The 26,861-nt window shown below is 43.0% G+C and overlaps 1 protein-coding gene across 1 annotated transcript in view; it reads left to right on the top strand.

Moving 5' to 3' along the window:
• Window positions 1-26,861, top strand: part of TTLL11 (tubulin tyrosine ligase like 11) — a 259,912-nt gene that overhangs the window by 174,675 nt on the left and 58,376 nt on the right. The window contains exon 7 of the mRNA XM_004453912.3: window positions 26,001-26,252. Coding sequence (XP_004453969.2) covers window positions 26,001-26,252 — 252 coding nt within the window. The remainder of the gene's footprint in view (window positions 1-26,000; window positions 26,253-26,861) is intronic.

The following is a 26,861-nucleotide window of genomic DNA, read 5'->3' on the forward strand; positions in this document are numbered from 1 at the left end:
AGAATGGTGAGCTGGAGTCATGCCGCCTGGATCTGAACCCACAGCCCTACTGTGCACTAGCTATGTGAGGTCCAGTAAGGCACTTAATCCCTCAGTGCCTCACTTTCCTGCCTCACAGGGTTCTTGCAAGGACCAAAAACATTTAAGAGATATTAGCTAAGTGGAAGATCAGTCAGGTTTTCTCAAAGCACATGACAGGTCACTGTGCCTTCCCTCACAAAGGACCCACTTTTAACTGTGTCTGACATTCTTAGCTAGATAGGTTTCCTTAATAAGCCTACTTCTAGACTTTAGACTCAACTGTGATGAATATGGCCTGAATTAAATTCACTGAAATAGCAACTTAGTTGGCATTTACTTTGCAAAGCTGGTATAGTGCTGCATTAACAAGGAAAAGACCTAGCCGCTCACTTGAAGCAGTCTGAAACCAGCTGTTCTTTCATGCCTCTGAGAAGCATATGCTTCCCGCTCAGCTTGGGATGCTCCCCTCTGTCTCTGAAGCGGTCTCTATCTGTCTGTCTATCTGTCTCTCTCAAACACACACACGTACATACACACACTTCTGATCTAACAGGAAAATACTTCCTCTCATGATCAGCTGGGATGTCTCTTCTGCTCCCGCCAGGCAGAGGAGGAGCTTCCTCTTCCAGGGCTGGAGTTGATGCACTGATGCTCGCCGTCCAGGTGAAGTTCAAGTGTCTGCCGATTCCCTTCTGCATACTTTTTTGTGCAACCATGAGCATTTCCATATATAAGGAGCACGAGTCACTCCTGCTGGGAATAATTAGAAAAAGAGGGAACTGGGACTTGGGAAACAAAGGGGGAAGAGGTTGAAGAGAAAGGCAGCACAGAAAAGGTTTGGGACTAGCATTACGAGTGAGATAAGGGCAGCTGAGGGACTTTGACTCTGGGCTTTAGAACCAAGCTCCTAGGTGTGCCCGAGGAGGGGGCTGAACTGGGGTGAAGAGAACTGGGGGGGGGGGAGGGGTTCTTGGCCTGAAGTTAGGAAGGTGGATAAAGGGAAGAGGGAGTGTGATAAGCATGTTAAGAAATACCTTTTTATCTGCAGCACCCGGTTAAAGGTGGAAGCATCTCCAGCATTTCAGGCATTCACAGCATTTTGTGTGTCTGCAGTCATGGTAGGCTCCAGAAGGTAGAACTGACACACACTCACACAAGCACACACACATAGACACGTACGCACACACAAATGGAGTTCATTGTGAACATTATCTGCAGCAAAGCTAAACATATTCCAGACAGCAAGGAATTCAAATTGCAAAGAAGACAGATCCTGAAAAACATCTGGGGAGCAAAGTGTGGTGATTTACTAAATGTAAGATAGGCAAGATAAAGATAAGCTATGTCTTTGTTTAGCCTTCCGTCTTCATTGTTGTATTTCAACAAACCCAGGACTTTTGTTAGAGGGCTTCAATCAGTTTGCTCCCGTCCTTCGTCCCCCAACTTTTTTTCTCAATCATGAATTCTCCCACATTGGGGTTTTAAGGAATCTGACTTTGGGGTTTTTTTTGGGAAAAAAAGAAAGATTTCTGTATCTCTGTGTCTCACTTACAACAGCCTTCTGTAAATCTTTTAAGTGTCTCCTTACACCAGACTGCAAGCTCCTTGCAGTCTGGGACTCTGTCTTATTTGGTATCCAGTGCTTTGCGCACAGAAGGCTTTGCATATTTACCTGCTGGGAGCCAAGTTAGAGACGTTCTATACCTATAGCTTTGTTCAAACCATTCGGCAAAATGTGGAATCCAGATCCTCTGTTCCCTCCCCACAGGTGTGGCTTGTAGTGTCTCGGTGCTTTGACTCTTCGCAGGCCAGGCGGAGGAGGCCTGCAGCTGCTCTATAGAAGTTACTGGTGCTTGTCTCATGCAAAACAGCTTGCAAAAAATAGTTCATTATGCTTTCTGATTTCAGCTTTCCAGATATCTATATGGACAGAAAACACAGATTCTCTCCAGTTTCTGACAGAATGTCTTCATCGAAGCTTCAGCTTTCAAAGCTTTCCATAGTCAGGTACTGGTCAGTTGAGCAATATAGTTGAAATATTCTGCCTCTCCTTTACCTGCGGCCACATCGCTCATAAAGTTGGTCCAGCAGGATGGGCAGAAGAATGGGATAGCAGAAGAAGAGCTGTAATTAGATCTATCCTCGATTATCTCTTAGTGAGCGAGAAGCAGTGTGGCAGAGTGGGAAAAGGACATGCTTTGACATCAGAATGACTTGGATGAATCCCCATCTGGTCATATACTTGCTGTGTGACTTTGAACAAATTTTTTATCCTCTCTGAGCCTCAGGGTCCTCATTTGTAAGAGGCAGATAACACCTAACTGACAGGGTCATTGTGAGAGTCAGAATTTTTTGTAAAAGTGTGATCACAACTGTGTTAAGTCTCACATACCTCAGGTACACATTCATTCACACGTAGTTGTGGAGAAAGATCGAGAGAGCAAGAGTGAGAGTGCAAGAGAGAGAGCGAGAAATCCTGGAAAGCAAACGCCAACATATTAACAGTGGCCATAAGTGGGTGGTAGAACAAAGGGTGAATTTTCCCCTTTGTCTGCTTTTCCATATCTTTCAATATTTTTCCATGAGCATATATTGAATTTGTAATTAGAAAAATCGGCAACAAACTTAAAAGCGTAAAATAGGGGAAAAGAAATAATATGCTTTAAGTATCAGGCATAAGTCGGTACTCAGTAAATGGTAGCTATTTTTGCTAATTAGTCATTACGCTTAATAATAATAATTAGGAATAATGATTTCCTCTGGGCCCAGAGGTCGTGAATTAGTCTGTTGGTGGTGGCTGATGACTCACAGCTCCCTTTCTAGTGCAAGGGCGTTGTGGGTTCAGACCCAGCTGGCACCACCCCTCCCTTGTCTCTCTGGTCCCCTCCACATCACCCCAGCTTCAGATCCAGTGCTGCCTGCCCTGCTTCCCTCCAGACAGCACTCTCTGCGCCCTCGACAAAGGGTTCCGCGCTCTCGGGCAGACAGAGGTCTTCTCCACGGAGGAGCTTATCAAAAGGAAGTGGTAGGACATTGCCACCCCTCTGCTGACAGCAAGAGTGAGAGGGTAGAGATTCACATCTGTTTCTTACATTTGGGCACCAGAGAAAATGCCCTAATAAACGATTTTCCCAACATCTAAAACTAACTTGATGCTGCTGTTTGGAAGATTATAAAAATGAAAACTGTGTCCCTCTTTCTTCAATTATTGTATAATACCAGTAATGGTCAGGATTTAGCCTAAGTGAGAGTTTTAGACTAAGCCTCAAAATTCCTTAGGGTCCAATAGGTTCATCCAGAGAGAATTGAAATTCCACATTAAGGAAAGAGAAAGTGAAATTGCTAACTAGCTGTGTGACCATGAGCAAGTCGGTCAACCTCTCTGAACCTGTGTCCTGTGTAAAATGACAGACTAGTGAAGTTGGTGCTTGAGATCCCCAGCAGTTCTAAATCCCATGACATGTTGATTATAAATACATTCAGCTCTGAGAAGACTATGGACTTGGGTATTTTCTCCACTAAGTGGGCATGCTGCCAAAATGTGGTAGTATGACAAGAAAGGACAAGAATACTCTCTGGGTCTGATACTCACCAGCATTGCCCCCAGAAAGACAGACGATGGGAGGACTTCAGCTGATGCCTTCCAGAACAAAAGACACGGTTACTCCACAAATCTTAGCACTCGTTCTGTTGCACAGGTGCTAATGCTGAACGGCTTGGTGTTAAATGCCCTCTCTGTGCCAGGCACTGTGGCAGATGTGCATTTTGGAGCTTATCTCTAATCCTTAGACAACCCTGCAGCTGTGGCACTGCCATTGTTTCACAGATGAGAGAGCCAAGACTCAAGAGGGTCACTCATTTTGTTCAAGAAACCCTTTCTGTGCATTTATGGCATGCACAGCACCGGGAATTCAAGAGTGAGCGAAATTATCCTGCCCTCATGGAACCGGCAGTTTAGAAGCAGCAACAGACAAGTAAATGGGCAATTAAAGGACCTTGTGAAAAGGGCTTTAGAGAGGTAAAACAGGGGATCAGTATAGTGAACCAGCAGAAGGGTGGAGTGGGGCTGGAGGAGAGGGGGATGACATTCCAGGCAGAGGCAACAGAATTTGCCAAGGCACAGGGCTAAGAGACCACAGGAGGATTTGGGTGAGTGGCGCAGCCCCGCTGGAGCTTAAATGGGAGCCTGGTATGTGGTGGAGCTGGAGAGTGATGCCAGAGCCAGATCATGGAAGGACTTGACCAGGCAGAGAGTTTTAGACTTGTTCCTGGAAATAGTGAGGAGCTAGTCATTCATATATTCATGTGTTCAGCAAATATTTATTGAGTACTTACTATGGGCCAGAACTACAAAATTGTCAAAAATCTGTTTTCAAGGAACTGACATTCTTTATGAGGGGAGGGGGTGAGAGCAGGAGATGGACAATAAACAAAATCAGTGATTAAAATCTATACTAAGATAGTGCTATGGAGGAAAATGGCGCAAGGAAGGGGCTTTGGGGTGTGGGTTGCAGTTGTAAACATGGTGGTTCAAGAAGTCCTTTCTAGGGAAACGGACTTGGCCCAGTGGTTAGGGCATCCGTCTACCACATGGGAGGTCTGCGGTTCAAACCCCGGGCCTCCTTGACCCGTGTGGATCTGGCCCATGGGCAGTGCTAATGCGCGCAAGGAGTGCCCTGCCACACAGGGGTGTCCCCCGCGTAGGGGAGCCCCACACGCTAGGAGTGCACCCATAAGGAGAGCCGCCCAGCGCGAAAGAAAGTGCAGCCTGCCCAGGAATGGCGCCGCCCACACTTCCCATGCAGCTGACGACAACAGAAGCGGACAAAGAAACAAGACGCAGCAAACAGACACAGAGAACAGACAACCAGGGGAGAGGGGGGAATTAAATAAATAAATAAATCTTTAAAAAAAAAAAAAAAAAGAAGTCCTTCCTAGGAAGGGTTCCTGTGAGCAAACTCATGGAGGGAATGAGTGCACTCAGGCAGGGTTAAGGCCCCGGTGTGGTAAGGCCTGACTTGCTCTTGGCCAGTGGCATGGAGGATGGGTCAGAAGGGGAGACCAAAATCAAGAAGACAGAGGAGGCGGCTGTTGAACTTCAGGTGACCATCTGAGGAGGTGGCAGATGATGGTGGTTGAGTTAAGGGTAGGGGTGATAGAAAAGTGAGGAGACTGGGAGAATTAGACTGCCCCCTCAGGGAAGGCAGCGAATCTCTTCTCCGAGTCGAGAGAGAAAGCTGGAAGCTCAGATCTGGAGCAGCAGAAGATGCTGAGCTTAAAAGTAATTTGCCCCAAGTATACAACTAGTAAGTCCAGCCCAACTCCAAAGCTTCCCTTGCACCATTGCCCTCCTCCTGAGCTCCGTCTACGCCTGGCCCTTCCCTGCCCTCTGAACTGGCTCGGACCACCTGGTAAGCCCCCTCACATCCCTGGCTCTGTTTCTTCTCACCTGTCAAGTGGGGATGATACCATGCCTACCTCCTAGGGTAGCTGTGAGGACTGAATGAGTTTCCACATGCCTCATGCCTGGTGTGGCATAAACCCTCATTACGACTGGCTATGACCATTATTCTTAGCCCAGGACGGCTGGTCTTAGGTAGAGACACCCTGGCCTCGACTAGGACCTGTGCTCCAGCATTTGCTAGCTGTGTGACCTTGGGCAAGCCACTTAGCCTCCTGAGGGCCAGCTGTGACTTATAAAGAGGGGCTAGCCGTCCCTGCCTGGCTGGGCTGAGGGCAGGACTGAGGAGGGGCTGGGCTCCAGGGCCCGGCACAGTGCCAGCAAGCCACAGGCTCTCAGGAAACAGCAGCTGTCCCTGGGTGGACCCGGGATCCTAGTTCAGCAAGGAAAAATTTAATGCAGTGCCATGACAAGTAAATTTAACCTCTTCCTTTACTTCTATGTTATTTTGTAGATAGAAACAGCACCTCCTTCTGGTAGCTGAGGTGTTCAGAGAATCCTGAAATTATAGCTTTGTGTTGGATTTAGTAACATCCCCATGTCTGAATTCCTTGTTTTACCAAGTTATTCTGCCCAGTCTAAGTAGCATTTGCTGAGTCCTTGCTCTGGGTCCAGCCCCGTGCTGCAGCTGAGAACTCAAAAATGAATCTTCTGTCTTCAAAGAGCTGATATATTAACCCAACAAAGAGCTAAGCTTGTTGTCACATGTGAACTGCACCAGGAGTCGGGAAGCCTGGGTTCTTTCCCTAGCCCTAATACCTACGTGCCAGGAAACCTTGGATAATTCACTTCCCGTCTCCAGAGCTCAGTCCTTGTCTATATACAGAATGAAGACTTTGAACTAGCCAGTGTCTATAACACAAAGCTATTTCCTTTCTAGATATGTTGATTCTTTTGCCCGCCTTGCTCTTTCTAAGCATAGGATAATCAGGGGAAGTTTGAACAGAATCACTTCCTTCTGTGCAAAACACACCTGTAATGGGCTTGACCCCAAGGCATCTGGAATCCCCAAAGCAGATAGGTGAGGAAAGGAAGGCCGTGGGACTAGGCAGGGCCTGAGATGCTGGGAATTGGAGTGGGGGCTGGGGGCCAAGCTTGCAGGCAAACAGAGATGGCTAAGTGAAGACTCCATAGCCATGCTAACTGGGAACTGGATTCCAGGAAGCATGACTCACTCCAGTCCCCTGCTGGTAGAGCTGGGTCTGCCTGGGTGCCCTCTACCAGGTCAGGTCTGACTTCGAAGCATACCAGACAGCTGCCCTGGCAGGAAGAGACTGTCTTATCAAGGCAGGTGTATCCTGAGCTTGATCCTTGTGCCCACGGGCAGGACACCCTCTACTCACCTCACATTCCTATGCCAGGGAGAAAAGATAAGAGAGAACCACTTAGATTGTTTGCTCCCAACAAACTCTCTACTTGGAGAATCGTGAGGAATTTGCCCATTGACCCACATTTCCCCTTTGCCTGGGGAACCACAGGGTCTTTGTCTGGGAAGAGCTGCCAAGTGTCCCGGCGCTCTCATAACTGCTGGTCTACATGCTGGCCCTCTCTCTAGCTCATGCCAAGGCACGGTCTACTCATTTCACATGGGACTCTGCACCTGTGCTTTCTTAGCTCAGGCCGGAATTGAGTCAAATCCAGCCAAGCTGTGTTTGGATCTTGGGGATCATTGGTATATGCACAGGCATAGCTTTGCCTGTTCAAACTCTCAGTAGCCAACCAAAGTCGATTAACGTGGGGAGGAGAAATTGCAGGTTATCGTTCAACACTGTTCCATCCGTGTGCATGAGGCCTAGAGACTTGAATCCCTTACAGAATTAAGTGCAACCTTCAGAGGGACCAATTTCAGAGAAATTGCGACCCACTGCCCTCACCCATTCCCCGACTCCTTCCCTGCAAGCCAAAGGAAATTTTGCTTCAGGTTGGTAACAACAATGGAAACCAACTGGCCTGCCCACATGCAATATATGTTCTGGAAGAGTGAGATGGCCTTCTGCCACTTAAGAAATTGGTCACATTTAGATATATTCAGCTTCAATGAACATGTCATGGCTGTGTCTCAGGAAAACATACTATTATCTTTAGAGCTTGCCTGAAACAACAGGCTTGTTCCTGAAACAGATGTTTTGTGAAACCCGCCATGACAAGCTCATCAGGGCTGGAGATGGTCCAGCTCTTAGTTACAGGCCTCCCAAGGACACAGATGTCTCCACTGGCCTCCCCTTCCTCCTTCACATCTGGGCTCAGAGTAGACACTCCCTGTGGTTCTTCCTTCTGGCTCTTGGATTCTTGAGTTAAATATTTTATAAGCCTGGTATTGTAGACAGACACTGTCAGCCAGGTGTACCTCGTGCGAGAAGTTTATAAGATACTGATTCATAATATATTAGTTCTGTTCAATGAACATTTATTAATATCAAAGGCTGACTGTGTGCCAGGCACTATCCTAGTTGTTTTCAGTTGTATTACCTCACAGTAACTATCTGAAGTTACCCATTTCAGAGATGAGGAAGCTGAGACTTCTAGATATTATTTCCCAAGTTGTTCCCCAAAGGTTACATAGTGAGAAAGAATCACAGCTAGGACTAGAAACCAGGCTGCCTGGCTCTGAGCGGAGATCTTTCCGCAGAGCTTGTTCAGGTGCTCCCTCATCAGACATGAAGCTGGCCCTGTTGTCAGTGGTGAGAGACAAATAAGATGCACTGGACCCTGTCCTTAAGAAACTCATAATTGTGTGGGAAGGAGCGTCACATGTTGGTTATGAATGAGACCTCTTGAATTCAGCTGATCTGGATGCATAATCTGGCTTTGCCACTTGTCAGCTGGATGACCTTGGGCAAAATATGAAACCTCTCTTGCATCTCATAGGGAACATGTCAGATGGAAAATGGGAATTATAATAAGAAGAATAATAGCCTCAGGGTTTTCGTGAGGGACAAATGGGAGCACATGCTTAGCACAAGGCCTGGCACACACACATGTAATCAGCGAGAGCCCCCTGCCCTGAGCCCGGAGCCTCAGCTGTTCACTGCCACACTCACTGCTTTCTGCAGGATATTCGAATTAGCGTCTCGGAATGGAAAAGAGATAGTGGAGAGCTTCCCTCCAGATCTCCGGAAATGAGGAAAAGGGAGAAGCCAAAGCTGACTTCAGAGTTTTGATTTTGGCTGGCTGGGAGGCTGAAGTTGCCAGTAACAACATGGAAATAGCAGGATGTAGGTTTGGGAGGGACAAATTGTATTTGACTCAGAATGTCAGGTTCACTGAGATGCAAGCAGGACATCTGGGTGGATTTGCCTAGCAGGTGTTGGACCTAGAAAGTGACTTTTTAAAGCTACAAGGAATCAAGGAGTGAGGGAAAGAATTGAACCCATTTGGGCAAATTCTAGTGCTGTCCCAGGTTCAATGTTTTGGAGGCAGAGAAGCAAATTAGAAAACGAAGATGCTAGTAAGTTTCTGTTCTCAGTGTTCACAGCACTCAGTTCTCTTGCCTGTAAAATGGACCAAATGCTTTTGCCTTCCCAAGATGTATTTCGGGTTTCTTTAGATCGCAGATAGGAAATCACTCCATAGACGGTGCACTGAACTGTACCAAGAAGTGGCAGGCGCTGGCATTAGTCACATTTCCCCAAATGCTGAGGACGACAAGAGAGGCCCAGGCGGAGCTTCCCTGATCTCTGTGCCATGGCTGAGAAAATAATAATTGCTCGCTCTCCAGGTCTGAAGTGAGCTTTCTGATGGGCTTTGAATCTATTCATAAACACCAAAGGAACTTTATAATAAAAACTGGAACTTCTCCATTCTCTGGCAAGGCGTGTACTTTTGCCAGTGGTTTTTTGTTTTTCATAAAATAGGTGAACTTAGTGGAGTGCTTCTACTGTGCTGTCCTTCATCCCTCGACCCCCACCTCCCACACATTGTCCCCCCTCCCTGCTCTCCAGCGTGTGTGCTTCACAGGACAGGGTAGGTCAGTAGACGTTGTCATGACAACCAAGGAAGAGGAAAGCCTTGACTGCGGTTCAGAGCTTGTTAGTAGGAAAACTAAATGATAGACTCTCTCGGCATTTTTCCCCCTTGGGTAGGTTGGTTTCTACTACATTCCTGTGGGCCTCGAAACCTTTTGCTCCCACTGGGTGAGTTGATCAAGAAGGAATGCTAATTTATTTGAATGGGTCTTTGGAGAGGCTACTCTGAAAAAAGAAAGTGCTAAGACAGGATGGTTCTGGCCATCATGTCACAATAAACCCACTGCTTCTTTAGGCTGCCCCTCAAGGAAGGGAGTGGTGAATAGGTGCAACAGCCTTTAGACCCCAATCTGAGTGTCTCCAAATCTTTGGGATTTAAAAACTGTCTTGCATTGAAGGCCAATGAGCCGCCTGGCATTCTACTAGGTTCTCTACATTTGTTATTGCATTTGGTGCTCACTGAAACCTGTGAGTTGGTATAATTGTCACCACTGTGCAAATGAGAAAACTAATGCTTGACAGGTTAAGTTCCCAAGGTCACTCAGTTGGTAAGTGGCAATGTTGAAACTGACACCCAGGTCTGCTAGATTCATAATTCCTACAACTCTCGTCACTCTGCTGCCCAGCTTTAACCTTGCATTTGAACTTATACAATCTCTCCGGAGTCCTTAGAGCCATCAGGGAGACATCATCTAAAAAATGTACCATGATAACTAAACATTTAGTACTTCTATGAGAAACACCACTGCAAAGTGTCTGGATGTCTGCTTGGGGAATTGTGCAGTGACAAGAGAAATTAAATACTTTAATGGATTCTGACAACAACTCTATGTTAGGGGAATTCAAATTGCAGAAGAAAAAGTTAGACTTTCTCTCTGGACTTGATTGCTAATATGCATGTCTAATTTATTAGTAGAGTTTTTTAATCTAATTTTAGTCGGACCAGAGTTATTTGAGTGTTATAGGTTAGAGGAGGCACTTAAATTGTTGTGAAGGAGTTGGGCTGGAGCTGACCCAACTCCCACGTTACAGAGTGGGTATTCAATATATGTGTGTGGAATGAACTAATGAATGAATGAATGATGACAGCTGACATTTTTTAACACTTACTCTGTTCCAGCCAATATGCTAGCCTCTTTTTCTATAGCATCCCATTTAATTCTTCAACATCTCCCTGAGGTTTATGTTCAGTTACAGAAGAGAAACTGAGGCTGAGCAATAATGCAACTTCCCCAAGGTCATATACTTAGTAAATGGTGGAACAAAGATGACTATTATTCTTATCATCATAAATTATTGTTGTTTTATTGTAAACCTAAAAGTGGCTTTATAGAACTTAAAGCAGAAAATACCACCCAGAGGTAGCCGTCTCATTTTCTTGCCTTCAGGCAAAATTATACCAAATTCTTCATGTGACTTATCCTAAAGAATACTTATAAGTATTTCTTAGAGAATACATTCTTACAGCATGTCTTCTTTGCATCATCTATTAGACATAGAGTACTATGGGGGGAACAAAAATGGATTCTATTTTTGGCAAACTCACAGTCTATCAGAGGAAAGAAATCACAAACTTAAAAGACCATAATTCAAGCTAGAGTATGATAAATTCCACTAAAGGTGCAATTCAAGTGCTGTGGGAAACTCAGAAGAGAGTATTTTTGGGTAGGATAAATCAGAGAATGCTTTGTGGACTAGCTGGCATTTATAGTGAGCTTTGAAGGATGACCAGGATTTGGACGTGGTGGGGGGAGCAGGTATTGGCGAAGTGGTGGGCAGGCCATCAGCATCTCAGACACAGAGACTAGTGTAATTGCCTGGGCACGAGGCGGGCCTCTTGGAGTCTTCTCTGTGTGTGAAGGAAATGGCCCAGGGAGATGTGGAGAGCAAGAAGCTGGTCAAGGACAGAGGTTTAGAGGACCATCTGCCTCTAAGGGATCCTCAGAGGAAGCAAAAAACAGAGACTAGAAAGAACACCAGAAGAGTACATGGGTACAGAAGCCAGGAAATGAGAGTTTCAGGAAGAGAGTGGCCAACTGCATCAACTGTTATAAAGGAGGTGAAATGGATAAAGATTAAGAAGGTCAGGGGCTATTAGGAGGGCTTGGTGACCTGTCAAAGAGCAGAATGTTAGAGCAGTGAAAGTGGAAACCAGTGTGCCCATGTTGAGGGCAGGAGGGATCCTGCACACAGAATGACTTTGTCTAGGTTATGCCCCATCGGGGGAGGACTCTGATGGCAAGGGTCTGAATCCAGCAGAGGATCAGAAGATAACCCTGAGGGTGCTGCTTTACCTTGATGGAAGCTTGGAAAGACAGGGTCTTGAGAGTCCAATAGACCCAGGTCACAAAATGATAAAGGTTAGGAAGCATGTGACCTTGAGTACATTTTTTTTAACCCCTCTAAGCTGAGTTTTGTTTGTTATACAACAGCTAACTGGTACTGAGTACTTACAACATGCCAGCTACCGTTCTAAAAGCTCTACATGTATTAACCCATTTAAACTCTTTAATTCTGGGGTAGATAGCATTATCCCTGTTATACAGATAAAGACACCAAGGCCAACAGTAGGTTAAGAGACTTAGAGTCTAAGTTCGCCAGCTGGTGAGAGGCATTCTGGCTCTGGAGCGGTGTTACTAACTCCATCCCAGGGTCTCTGTGTGGCTTAACTGAGATAATTACGTCCAGCAGAGATCCTGGCCCACAGGGTGGACTCAAGGGTTACCCCTCCTACCTCCTCCCACCCTGGCCAGTACAAATGAAGTTAGGGCACCCTTGAGAAAGGTCTGAGGGATCAGCTCTGTAAGGCCTCACTCACATCGGGGCAAACTTCACACAAAGTGGCTTACGAAAAATGGCCTTGGCAAGTGGGATACAAACGAGTGAAGCTGGTTTTGCCTCCAGCACCACTTCTGCAGGGATTGACTGGCCACACTAGAATGGAGGGCTGGGAGGTGCCCTTCAGGCAGATGAGTCACTGACAAGGGCAATTAACAAAGCCAGCAATCTGGGAAGAAGATAAACTGGATTTTCATCTGAAATCAGAGGAGGAGGATATCTGACCTTGGACATGCCTCCTGAATTACTGAATAAAGGTTCATAAAGTATAGGCATACAAAAGAGAAGTAGGATTACCACAGAAAACCAACTAGGTTTGGATGAAATTGAATGTTAAAAAGAAATTACAGTCTAGGCAAAGAATAACTTCTGCACATGGTCCCTCTCCCCACACACACTTATTGTCTGTATTCACACAGCCCTATATTTTGGTGTGGAACTGTGTTTAAACACTAAAATGCTTTGTGTTGCAGATATGTGCTGAGTATGTAATTAAAAGGATCCCTTCATTAACAGAACTATACAAAGAAAGCTCAAGTTGGCCTTTTCTGCTAATTTTGGAGGTGGTAAAACAGAGGCTAATAAAACCACTGATTATAATTGTCAGATAGACAGTCTCTTGCTGTTCCTACTGTGAAATCTTTGTTCTCCCAGAGTATAGACAGTTTTTCCAGTAAATGGAAAAGAGAAAGAGGAAGAAAGATTCATTCTGGCAACAGAAATAGCAGGTAGTGTTGGGGTTAAAATGTGGCCTCTGGAGGTAGACCACCTGTTCTAATCTCAGTCTTATCACTTAGGCAAGTTACTTAACCTCTCTAAGCTTCAGTATCCTCAGATTTAAACTACAGTTAATAATTGCTTCAAATTAACTTGATTGTTATTCACAGAAACAATGGCTATAATCCTTATCAGATATTTTGAGCACCTATTGTGTGCCAGAAACTGTACAAGAGCTACAGATACCATTGAAAACAAAACAATAGCAGTGGGGAGTGGATGTGGTTCAAGTGGTTGAGCACCTGCTTGCCACATGAGAGGTCCCGGGTTCAGTACCTGGTGCCTCCTAAAACCAAATAAACAACAAAAAAAGAAACAAGTAAACAAAAGGAAAAATTAATTCAGAGGAACCGATATGGCTTAGTACTTGAGAGTGGGCTTCTCACATATGTGGTCCCAAGTTCAATCCCAGCCCCCAATACCTAAAAAAAAAAAAAATAGCAGTGCCCCCCGTTCTTTCAATTTAGTGGAAGAGAAAGACATTAAACAGACAATTGCACAAATAACCATTTAAGTACAAAGATGATAACTATGAAAGAAAATCAATGTGTACAATGGGTTTAGCACAGTGGAGGACAGACAATAAGTTCTCAATAAAATTCACAATTATTATTATGTACAAAGTCAAGAAGTTTATAGAGAAAGGACTAGTTGATTCTCTCTCCAGAAGATTAGAAAGCTTTTTGGAAAAGACTGCCTAATCTAAGATTTCAATGCTAAGCGATTTTTTTAAAGTGGATAATTTGGGGAAGAGCGTTTGCGAAGGGAGGGAGGCATGTTAGACTCCAGGCAATGGGATGGGGGAGACAGGCTGGTGAGGCACCAAACTGCAGGGCCTCAAATGTGCTGCCCAAGGGTTGGGACCTTGTCTGGTGTGCCTTGGGCAACGAGTGAAGGGAAAGCTTAGAATTTGAAAAATCTTCCTTTAGATTCCAATGTAGAGCTAAGCACAAGTCCAATCATCGACAGAAGGACAGCTGCCAACTACTTAGTAGGTTCAAAGAGGGGCTCTGAAGCCCTTTAGGTAAAAAATATTCTCCTCCTTTCATGCCAAAATGGTTGAAATGGTCTGAAGCTTTTCATTCAGAATCAGACAGGATCAGAATTTTGGCCAATCTCTGGCAATAAAACTCAATAGCGTATAATTTTAAAAGAGAGAGAGATCATAAGAGGATGTTACGAACAATTGTAGGCCAAAAATCTAGACAACACAGATGAAATGGACATTCCTAGAAAGACACAAAAAACCTCACTGACCCTAGATGAAACAGAAGAACTTAACAAACCAGTCACAAGTAAAGTTCTGGACCAGATGACTTCACAGATGAATTCTACCAATCATTTCAAGAAGAATAATACCAATGCTACCAAATTCATCTAAAGAAGCCAACATTACCCTAATGCCAAAGCCAAATAAAGATAATATGGAAAAAGAAAGTTACAGACTAATTTCTCTAATGAATACAGATGCATAAACCCTTAACAAAATACTTATTAAACAAATCCAAAAGCACATTGCTAGAATTACATACCACGATTAACTGGGTTTTATCCCAGGTTTACAAGAGTGGTTCAACACAAGAAAATCAATTAGTATAATACACCACATTAATAAATTGAAGAAGAAAAATCATATGATCATTTGAATTAATGCTGAAAAGGCATGTGACAAAATACAGCATCCTTTCTTGATAAAAAACACTCTGAAAGACAAATAGAAGGAAACTTTCTCATACATGGCATGTATGAAAATCCCCCAGCTAACATTGTACTCAACAGTGAAAGACTGAAAGCTTTCCCACTGAGACTGGGAACAAGACAAGGATGCCTGTTGTTACCATTGTTATTCAATATTGTGCTAGAAGTTCTAGCTAGAGCAATTAGGCAAGAAAAAGAAATAAAAGCCACCCACATAGGAAAGGAAGAAATAAAACTTTCACTATTCCCTGATAATATGATCTTATACCTAGAAAATCCAGAAAAGTCCACAACAAAACTATTAGAACTGATAAATTTAGCAAAGTGGCGGGCTACAGGATTAATATGCAAAAATCAGTAGAGTTTCTATACACTATTCAAGTACAATCTGAAGAGAAAGTCAGGAAAAAATTCCATTTACAATAGTGACTAAAAGAATCAAATATTTAGAAAAAAACTTAACCAAGAACATAAAGGATGTGTATTCAGAAAACTTCAAAATATTACTAAAAGAAACCAAAAAAAGATTAAAGTAAATGGAAGGACATTCTGTGTTCATGAACTGGAGACTAAATATCATTAAGATGTCAATTCTACCCAAACTGATTTACATATTGAAGGCAATTACAATAAAAATGCCAACAGCCTTTTTTTTCAGAAATGGAAAAACCAATTATCAAATTTATTCAGAAGGGTAAAGCACCCCAAATAGCCAAAATTATCTTAAAAAGGAAGAATAAAGGAAGTAGATGTGGCTCAGTGGTTGAGCACCTGCTTCCCATGTACAAGGTCCTGGGTTAATCCCCAGTACCTCCAAAAACAAAGAACAAAGTGGGAAGACTCTCACTTTCTGACTTTAAAGCATATTACTTAGCTACAGTCGTAAAAAAAAAAAAAAGAAAAAAAAAAAAGAAAACAGCATGGCACAGTACTGGCATAAAGATAGATAGATTGACCAATGGAATTGAATTGAGAACTTAGAAACAGTCCCTCACATCTAGAGTCAAGGAATTTTTTACAAGGCTGTCAAGCCCACCCAGCTGAGTCAGAACAGTTTATTCAACAAATGGTGCTGGGAGGACTAGATTTCTATAGGTAAAGAAAGAGGACCCGTATCTCATATGTTATACAAATATTAACTCAAAGTAGATGAAGAACCTAAATATAAAATGTAAAATCATAAAACTCCTAGAAGAAAATGTAAGGAAACATCTTCAAGATCATGTGTTAGGTGGTGGTTTCTTAAACCTTACACCCAAAGCATGAGCAATGAAAGGGAATATAGATAAATGGGACCTCCTCATAATTAAACCCTTCTGTTCTTCAAATGACTTTGTTAAGAAGGTGAAAAGGCAGCTTACCCATTCGGAGAAAATTTTTGGAAACTACGTATCTGATAAAGGCTTGCCCTCCATGTTATATAAAGAGATCATAAAACTCAATGATAAAAAGACAAGCAACCCAATTAAAAGATGGACAAAAGACTTGAACAGATATTTTTCCAAAGAAGAAATACATATAACCAAAAAGCATCTGAAAAGATGCTCAATATCACTACCAGAGAAATGCAGATCAAAACTACTATGAGATATCATTTCATGCCTTACAGAATGGCCATTATTTTTTCAGAAAGAAAAAAAAAACAGAGAACTACAAGTTTGGAGAGGATATGGAGAAAAAGGAACACTCCTTCACTGTTGGTGGGACTGTAAAATGGTACAGCCTCTGTGGAAGCTGGTTTGGCAGTTCCTCAGGAAGCTAATTATAGAATGGCCATATGATCTACCAATCTTGCTACTAGGAATATATTCAGAAGAACTGAAAACAGTGACGCAAACAGACATTTGCCCACCAGTGTTCATAGTGGCATTATTCACAGTTGCTAAAAGATAGAAACAACCCAAGTGTCCATCAATTGATGAACTGATAAACAAAATGTGGTATATACATATGACAGAATACTATTCAGCTGTTACAGTATTGGGAAGCATATGACAACATGGATGACCTAGAGGATATTATGTTGAATGAAAAAAGCCAGGCATAAAAGGCCAAATAATGTATGTCTCACTAATATTAACTAAATATGGTGAGTAAACTCATGGAGTTAAACTATAGAATATAGGTTACTAGAAGATAGACTGATGGTTGAGTAGGGAAAGCTGATGCTAAATGTATGTAGAATGTTTAATAAGGTGGATTGTAAATGTGTGGAAATGGATAGAGTCAATGGTAACACATTATAGTGAGTATAACTAAGACTGCCCGTTTATAAATGTGAATGTGGCTGAAAAGGGGCAGTCTAAAGAGATTAGAAAGGAAAGAGAGAGAGAGAGAGAATGGTAATTAAATGCAATATATGATCCTGGATTGGATCCAATAATGGAGGAGTAAATGCCCAAAAATTCATTAGTGGGACAATTGGAAAAATTGGAATATGGATTTTATGCCTTAATATTAAATTTCTTAAACTTGATAAATATACTTAAGATGGTTACATAAATGAGTGTATACATGGCAGTGTTAAGTACTAGAGGAGACTGATGTATGCAGCCTACTCTCAGATGTTTAGAAGATAGATCAGAGAGATATTGTAGCAGTATGACATTATTGATGAATTCCAAAAAGAAATACTGGATTATGTTTGTAAACTCATCTTTTCCTTGGGCATGTTAGATTATATTGGATTCAGAGGTTTACTTGATTAAGTAATCAGGTAAACCGCTTGTGCCAGTACAGTGTTCAGATAAAAGACATGGCAAGGACAGAGTTGGAGGGTTTTGTTTTTGTTTTTGTTTTATTTATTTCTCTCCCCTTCCCCGCCTCCACCTCCCCCCCCTCCCAGTTGTCTGCTCTCTGTGTCCATTTGCTATGTGTTCTTCTGTGTCCGCTTGTATTTTTGTCAGTGGCACCAGGAATCTGTGTCTCTTTTTGTTGTGTTATATTGCTGCATCAGCTCTAGTTGGAGGGTTTTTGATGTTGGAGTTTGATGCTGAAGACTTAAGCTGGAGCCCTGGGAAGTAAGCTCACAGAGGAAACAGAAGCAAGCCCCAGGAAGAGAGAAACCCTGATCCCAGGAAGAAGAAACCCTAGGAAGAAAAGAACCCTGAACCCAGAGAGAAGCAAGACCCTGGAAGGGAGGAACCCAGGAAGCCTGAACCCTTGCAGATGTTGGCAGCCATCTTGCTCCAACACATGGAAATAGACTTTGGTGTGGGAAGTAACTTGCATTTATGGCCTGGTATCGTAAGCTCCTACCCCAAATAAATACCCTTTATAAAAACAACCAACTTCAGTATTTTGCATCAGCACCCCTTTGACTGACTAATACAGATATATAGATAGATTTTAAAAATATAGATGATAGGTGGATGTAATTTGATCAAATGACATAACAAATGCAGTTCAAAATGCTAATAGTTGCTAAATTTGGGTATCTGCATGAGGATGCATTAGAGTTCTATGTTTTTCTTCCGTATTATTTTTGCAATTTTCCTTTTAAGTTTGAAATTACTTCAAAATAATTTTTTAAAAAAAGGGGCTCTGGACAGGAAGTCAGAATTGGGCCTGCCTTGGCCACCAACCTCTGATATCTCACCTCAAGAAGTGACTTGACCTCAGCTTCCCTATATATTAAAAAGGAGGATGAAATGAGACAATCACTAGTACCCCCTTTTGACTGCACAGTTTTACTCTTCCTTTCTGTGGTGGTTGGGGTGGGGAGGGGCGGTGCGGCAAACATCTCTCTTGTATTATTTTATGATATCAGTAATCAGTAGAGAACGGAGGTAACGGATGGTGTGCAGTTATCTAGGGGGGCCTAAGGAAATGAGACACAGGTAGGGCTTTGCTTAAGTTGGGAGACGAGGGCAGGTGCAGTCTGACCCTGGGCAGCGTGAAGTGGGATTTCCCAGAGGGCCAACAAGCAGTCGGAGCAGGAGGACATGAGTTTCTAGATACGTGGGTTGGAATGTGGGAAAGGGTGGGAGTCAGAAAGTGGCCCCAGAAACCTCGTACTCTCCTGTATTCACAGAGGAGCAGGCCAGGCTCTGCCACTGAGGGCTGTTGACTAGACTGTAAGACTCTTGAGATGATGCAGAAGGTGAAGATACTGGTGATCATTAATAAAAGTGGCTGGCAGGTATTGAGTGCTAAGCATTACACACCCATTTTTTCTTAATCCTCACATCAGTCCTATAAGTTAGGCACCATTATTATTCCCATTTTTCATAAGAGAAAGCTGAGGCTTAGAATTGAACTGATTTGCCTGAGGTCATGTGCTGATGAGTTGCAGACCTGGGCTTCCCACCATGCCTCCATCTGCCCTCAGAGCCCACTCCCTGGGCCACCAGCCCATGTCCCAGTGGGAGGAGCTGATTGACAGCATATCTCCCTAGATTGTGCTCCACTGGCTCTGGGTTGCAAGACAAAGGGGAGCAAGAGGGATGACAGCGAAGACACTTGCTCTGTGCTGAGGACACAGGGGAGAGTTAACCCTGTTGGAAAAGAAGCGGATAGGGAGGTCTGTGTAATACGAGCAGTCAGTTCCTTTATCTGTAAAATGAGAGGGCAGGACCCAATGACCTCTAAAGGCCCCTAGCTCTGAACTAGTGCGAGCTCTGGGCCTGCAGGAGCCGGGGCATTAGAGTAAGTCCTTGTGTTTGTCCTTCTGTTAATTTGCTGCCTAGTCCAGCTGGAAGCTGCCCCTGCAGTGATCACAGGCTCAGGCAGCTCCACGAACTCATCCTGAGCAGGGACAGAGACTTAGTCTGCCCTTTTGCCATCGGGTCTACGTTCATTCATTGATTCTACGAACACTGTGCATCAGTGGTTCGTGAGAGCCTGTAACTGTAAAGTAGCGGATTGATTTGTTTGGCAAACAAAACAGAGCAGCCATATCCAGATGGGCTGGCCCTTCCAGAGAGTCACACTGAGGTCAGTTACAAGCCCAGCAAAAAAGATGCATCTGGATGTTTCATAGAAAGACTTTGGTCCTTAACAATTCAACAGTTTTGTGCTAGGCACAAAGGAAGGACTCTTATCTCCATTATAAGGGAGCAGAAAATGAGTTCAGGCAAGCTGCATAACTGCACTGAGTCAGAGCTTGATGCAGAGCAAAGCACCTCGGCTTTAAAATTAAACAGATCTGTGTTCAAATCCTTACACAGCCATTTAATAGCTGAGTGACCTTTGGAAAGCCAGTTAACCTCTCTGGGGCTCTTCTTTTTCATCCTTAAAATGGGGTTACTTGTAATACCGAATTCATAGGATTATTGCCAGGGTCAATTGAGAAACTGCAAGTAAGTTGCCTGACTCTTAAAGTACTCAATCCATTATAACTCCCTTATGTATGGAAGCAGCACAATGCAGTGGTTAGAAGCAAGGACTTTGAAGTCCAACTGCATAGGTTTTATTCTGGATCCACAATTTATTAGCCTGTATCCTTGTGCCTCACTTTTCTCATCTGTAAAATGGGAAAAATAATAATAGTACTTCATAGGATTTTATGACGAGTAAATAAAAAATATTTGCACAGTTCCTGGCATATAGTGTAAGTGCAACCAATATAATCACCATTGTCTTTTGTTGCTGCAGAAGGAAGTGGTGGAGCAAGGTGGGAGAGGCCAGGCGAGAATTCAGAGGAAGGCTCTAATGTGTGTGGAAGGAGTCAGTTTGCCATGTCTTGGTAATGTGCATAAAAGGGGGACAGGTGGGAACAAACACGGTGGGGCTAGATGTTACAGCGATTTGAAGGTCAGACAAAGGTCCCTCATTAAGTCCTTTTCCTCATCAGTTTGGAAACCCATGTTTCATCCATTTTATAGTCTGCATTTCCTTCTCTTCAAACAGCATAGCATCGCCCATCAAGCAAATTGGGCATTCGTGATGGCAGAGATTTATCAAGTGACAGAGCCAGGCTCCATGGTAGTTATGCTTATTTTTAGCAACTTCATTCTCCAACTCTTTTAAATTAGCTGCTGGGCTAATTTAAGGGACTTCTCTGGTGCATGGTTAGCATTCTCATCAGAATTGTCAATGTGTTGCATGTGCCACCCAGGTGACAGAGGGGACAGGGACTTGGCCACCCTACAGGGAAAGGAGCTGCTTACATCCCTTTGCCAGTGCAGTCCCACTGTCCACTAGACATTCCTGCTGAACCTCGGGATTGCCTGGGAACATTATCCCAGGGTGCCTCTCTCTCTTTGTCACTCACATTTATGTAGTTGCCAAAATCTCATGTATAAAGTGTCTCTTGTATCAGATCTCTGGCTCCCTGCCCATTGCAACTGCCCTATTTAGGTCTCATCTTTCACCTAGACCAGTGATTCTTAGACTTTAGCTTGCATCAGAATCACCTGGAGGGCTTGCTAACCCAAATGGCCCAGCCCCATCAACAGAGTTTCTGGATCAGTAGGTCTTGGGTAGAGACCAAGAATTTGAATTTCTAACAGATTCCGAGGTGGCTGATGTTATTGGTCCAAGGCACCAAGCTTTCAGAATCACCATTCCAATAGCTTCCTAACACCATTCCCTCTTTCCCTCTCAATTCAGAATACATGCTGCTGGCAGATTCATTCTACTTCAGCTTGGTTCTGATCTTGCCACTTCATCGTGATTTCATCTCCTACCCTACCAAATCCAAGCACCCTTGCCTGACATATAAGCTCCTATGAGACCTGGACCCATGGTGGCTTTCTGATCTTATTCCCATCTGTTCCCCTTCCTGCATGCTACCAAGACCCAGCAAACTGACCTCCATCATGTGCTTTTACCTCTGAATACTTACTTGCCTGGCTGCTTCCACCTTGCCTGCTCATTGTTTATGCATGGATCTCATCTTCCCCCACGAAGCCCCTGGGACACATAGGTGTGTGGGAAATGTTTCATGAATGAACAAATGATTGAAAGGATGCTTAACTAGAAGTGGAAATTATTTCTCTGAGGCAATTCTGACAACTTCTCTGAAACTGGAACTTGAGTGTGCCATATCTACCTTCCTGTTTTATTAACTTCTTGGAATATTTACAGTTTATACACAGGAAGAAACGTCTTTGGTTTTATTTAAGTCAGATTAACACCATAACTATGTAGTGGATTAAACATAGGGTTTGTAGTGAGACCATCCTGATTGTACTATTGATTTTGTGGCCTTGGACTAGTTTCTCTGAGCCTCAGTTTCCTAATATGTAAAATGGGAATAGTTTTAATCTACAGCATATTATTGTTATGAGAAATGAGATAATATAGGTAAGTGACTTGGCATAGTGCTTAGCATATATAGGTACCTGATAAATGGTGAAGGTTTCCTAGCAAAATAGAGTGGTGGTTTTTCTCAAGAGTTCTAATGAAAAATGAATTCCATTTTATTTGAAAAATGATAGATAAAACATTCTAGGGTTCTTTCTTTCCACTATTTTAATGAATCTCAAGGATACACCAAATTCAATTTAAAAAAATACCCAAAGGACTAGTAAGCTTAATTTATATTTTCTTTACCAGTCACTTTTATTTCATAAGCCCAACATTTCCATTAAAATGCTATTAAGTAAAAACAAGATTTTACAGTATTTGTGTTGGCATGGGTCTTGATGTGATAATTGGAATTATCTTCAGCAAAGGAACCATTTCTCATTGTTTTATTTCCTCTTATACATCAGCTATATTTTTAGTGCCTTCCTCCAGTTGAGTAAAACCACTTTTACTCAAGAATTTGTGGTCTTGTGTCCATGAAAAGGATATCTGTGGCTTTGAAGGCCCTTTTCATCTTGAGGTTATTAACAGCAGTCAGGAAGGATGGGAAATTTTAGTCATCTGGTAAATGCAGCAACCCTTGAAAGAAAGGTGAAAGGCTGTCCTGGACAAGAGAAAACAGACTCATTCTGGGCAGCTCCCAGGCAAGATGGGATGCAGGAGGCTGACACTGGAGGGAGACACACTATGATATCCCAGCAGGAAAACCTTTAGACATGAGGGTCCTGAAAGTAGTGGGACCCCCATCACCAGGTAACCCCAGCTAAGTCGACCTCCTTGGACAATTTGCTGTTGAAATGATCCACTGGTAATATCTTATCTACCAGGATTTCAAGTTTCATCTCTTTAATGACATCATTAGATAGAATAATCTCCAAGGCTGCTTCTAGCTATAACATTTTGTGTTTCTGAGAAAGAACCCACTATGTAGAGATCACTCAACTCTAAGTCAAATGACAAGTCATGCAGACACTAAATAGTTAATTAATACAGAGCATCACAATACAAAATATCACATGTCTATGAGAAATTATGTTCATGAAAACATATTTAACACCATGGGAAGATGATTGTGATGGAATGTAAATTATAAAAAGAAGGTTTTAAACTGCATGGTAATGTGATTTTAACTTTATAGATAAAATCAAAATGTTAATAGTGTCTATCTCTGGGTTGTGGGAATATGGATGATTTTGATTCCTCTATACAATTCTCAAAATATTTACAAAGAGCATGAATTACTATTAAAAGCATTTGTGGTCTCTATGTGAATCATGTTGTGCTTTAGAATAACGGGGTGATAAAGTGGAAAGAGCATTGCACTAGAAGAACTGAGCGATAATTTCACTCCAGCCAGGACAAAGAGGTGCTTCACCTCATTGAGCCTCAGTTTCTTCATCTGCAACAGGGGTATAATAACAATAGTTTGCTTAGCAGGATTGTTGTGAAGAACAAATGAGAAAATGAATGTGGGACAGTTTTGTTGATTGAAGGGTTCTCTGAGCTAGTTTCATTATTGTTGAGCACACTCAAACCGTACATTTCCAAATCTTCACTTTGACAAAAATGTAATGAGTGCTTAGAAAGTCAGTGATTGCCATTTATCCCGTAATTTAAGAGCTAATTTCTGATAACAGTGCTGCTTTTTTCTCATCTTCCTTCCTATAACCTTAATGGGAAAACATATCATTTCATTTGAAAAGGAACCACCTGACTTTATTTACTGTCTTAAATCTGAGAAGCTGATGACAAAATCATTTTAACTGAAAGAAAATTGTATCCCCACCCCCATCCCTCAGGAACATTCTCCTCTTCTGGTCTCTCCCCTCTGTAGGAAGAAGCATTTATTTCCCCAGAACCATCCATACTGTTGAACTTGAAATGGGGTTTTCCTTTGTGCCACACTGCTTCTTCCTTCTGCCTGCCCTTGCCTTGAGACCAGCACACAAAAACCACTTAAAAGGACCTGTAATCACAATTTATAGAATTTTTGATTCACACAGGGGAGTTCTGTTTCCTAGAGGCTAGCTTCTTGGACTGGTATGAATAAAAGACCGTTTTGGCAAGTCTTCCAAGCATGTGTTTCTCTGTTAAATCTCTTTCCCATTTAAAAAAGTTTATGGAGTACAAAGCATCATAACCTTGATATTTTATTTGAGGATTACTTCGCTATTAAAATGGAACTTCCACAATTCAAATTCAATTAAACATTTCCCAAGCACCTAATATGTTCCAGGTCCTACAGAAATGGAGTTGAATGAGTGTGGTCCTTGCCTTCAAGGAGCTCACAGAACACTGAGAGACAGAGGCGTATAAACAAATAGCACTGCAGGCAGGCAAAGAGAAACAAAGAAGCAAGTCATTGGAAGGGAGTCATCAGCTTGGTCAAGGAGACACCTGAGCTGGGTTTGAAAGTGGAACAGATGTGTGCGAGACAGCAAGGGGGCTAGGCAAGACCCTACAGGCCGAGGAAAACAGGTGCAAGGGCTCAAACAAGTTTGGCCTATATTAGGGACTGACTGCAATTTGTTCAGAAATGGGAGCATTAGGGACAAGGCCATTTAATAAAGAAAAGAATAGAGAACGATCTTGGTGTTTAGCTCAATACCACAAGACGTAAGGATCAGTTAGTTAATTGGACACTGTCTATTGGCCAAGTGTAACATGCTCAGGGTTCTCTCAGGAGCAGGCACAACCGGTAGGGGGAGAGTCACACCTGGCCCCCCATCAGCCATGGGCAGGAAAGGAGATCAACTGCAAATGCAGAAAAAGGCACTGAGCATGGGAGGAAGCTGGGTGTCCAGTAAGTTCTGGGCGTCTGGCTCCTAGCCAGGCAAATGGGTGGTAGAGAGAGAGGGTAAATATTAGAGGCCCTCAAAGGGAATAGTGCGTTGAGAGGCTAGGCTGTAGAAAGGCAGTGAAAGGAAATGAGGAGGGCTGAGGAGAGACTGGGGAGGCCTCGAGGGCCAGAAGGAGGGTAAGGGCTTCGTTGCGTAGGCCCCCTGAAGTAGGTGACCCCAGAGGGTTTGCTTTGAAAGGGGCAACACGTGCCAGTGTGGAGGATGGATTTATGGGTGGGAAGGGCCAGAGGCAGGAAGCCTGATGCTGAAGTCCCCGTGAGAGTTGATGGGGTCCAGGCAGAGGGAGAGGAGGAGTTCGTGTTTACTCTGATTTCTGATTTTTCCTGCTTGGGTAACTGGCAGATGGTGGTGACAGTCAAAGATATGGGAATCACAGGTTTGGGATGAAGGAAAATGACCATTTCAGTCTAAGGTGCATCTGGGCTATCCTGAAGGTTATGAACAGTTGCTAGTTGCTTATGTGTATCTGGAGGTAAGAAGAACACACAAAGCTAGGGATCGATATTTGGGAGTTATTTGCAGCTAATTTTCTTAAATGTTAGAATAATTCCAGAATAAAATATCCAGACTAAGGAATCACAATGCTATGATCATTTTTTGTGTGAGTTCCAGATGAAAAAAAAAACAGTAAAGCCAGAAAACATAATTGTTCCTATTCCTAGAATTGGGTAAATGATGTATCTTTGCAAATTGTTCATTGAACTGTGCCTATGGCTTCTTGCCAGTCCTCAATGAGATTTTTATATTTCTTAATTATCCAATTACTACCCATAAGTAGGAGTTTGAAATCAAACCCAGACTGCTCCATAATAGAGTACGCTCTTGAATCATGAGTACAGTAAAGGCAGTTTTCCCTATTAGGAAACTAGGAGAGTGGAAGGGAGGAAGTGTAAGTTTTCAGTCCTGGTTTTACCACTGGGTTTAAGTCCTACCTTTGCCTGACAGTAGCTGTGTGACCTTATTTTGCAGATCGTTTTTACTTCTCCGAGGTCAATTTCAGGTCTGTAAAATAAAAATAGTGATAATACTCACCTCCTGGTGTTGTTGTAAATCGAAAGTAAATGAGAACATGCAAGGGAAAGCACTCTCCAGATGGTGGTTATATCATTTCTTCCCTTTGTGCTTCAGGTCTCAGCAGCTTGAAAAACCGTTAGCCGGAAAGGAAGATGCAGTGGAGAGTGAGATTGCCATCGCCCCAGACTCCAGCACCAATTCTGAAGCCCACCTGCCCTCCATTTGCCTCAAGCAGGTGTTTCCAAAGTATGCAAAGCAGTTCAACTACTTGCGTCTGGTGGACAGGATGGCAAATTTATTCATCCGGTTCCTGGGAATCAAGGGAACAATGAAGTTGGGACCCACAGGCTTTCGAACGTTCATAAGGTCAGTGAGATGAGCTCCCTCTGGCTTTGATTTTGGGCAGGGTGGACTCCAGTTCCACGTCTGACTGGTGAGATCTCCTGGTCTGCTCTTAGGAGAGCCCAGGATGCTGGGACAGTGGCTCGGTTGAGGCTGGGTTGGCCCTGAGGCTGGCTCTTGCTTGTTAAGTAAATTAATGAATGTTAAGGATATGATGGCATATACAGCATCTATGTTTATGCCTGGAAAAACAATTCTGTGCTACCTTGGCTAGGTCCTTAAAATGCATAGAAATAATGGCCCCTTGGAGTCAAGCAGTCCTTGAGCTACCAAAGCTGGGTACGTGTTCTCACGGTGACATGCCTGTGTGCTGAGAGCTCATGAAGCCATGGCAGAGAAACAAGGTATATCTTTTCAAAGTGTCAATTTCAAGGGAGAAAAGCTAAATAATTCAGCTGATAAATAATTTAAGACATTTGTCCTAATATAAAAATAACATGATTGTATTATGGAGTATAATACACAATTTGCATGAATTTTAAAGACAAAACATAAGATAAAAGAACTGTGCTTCTGCTGCAGCCTACAAGGTAAGCCATTGCCATTTAAGATCCTCAGATTACTTGCTAACTC

This window comes from Dasypus novemcinctus, chromosome 8, assembly GCF_030445035.2.
Source record: "Dasypus novemcinctus isolate mDasNov1 chromosome 8, mDasNov1.1.hap2, whole genome shotgun sequence".
NCBI lineage: Eukaryota > Metazoa > Chordata > Mammalia > Cingulata > Dasypodidae > Dasypus > Dasypus novemcinctus.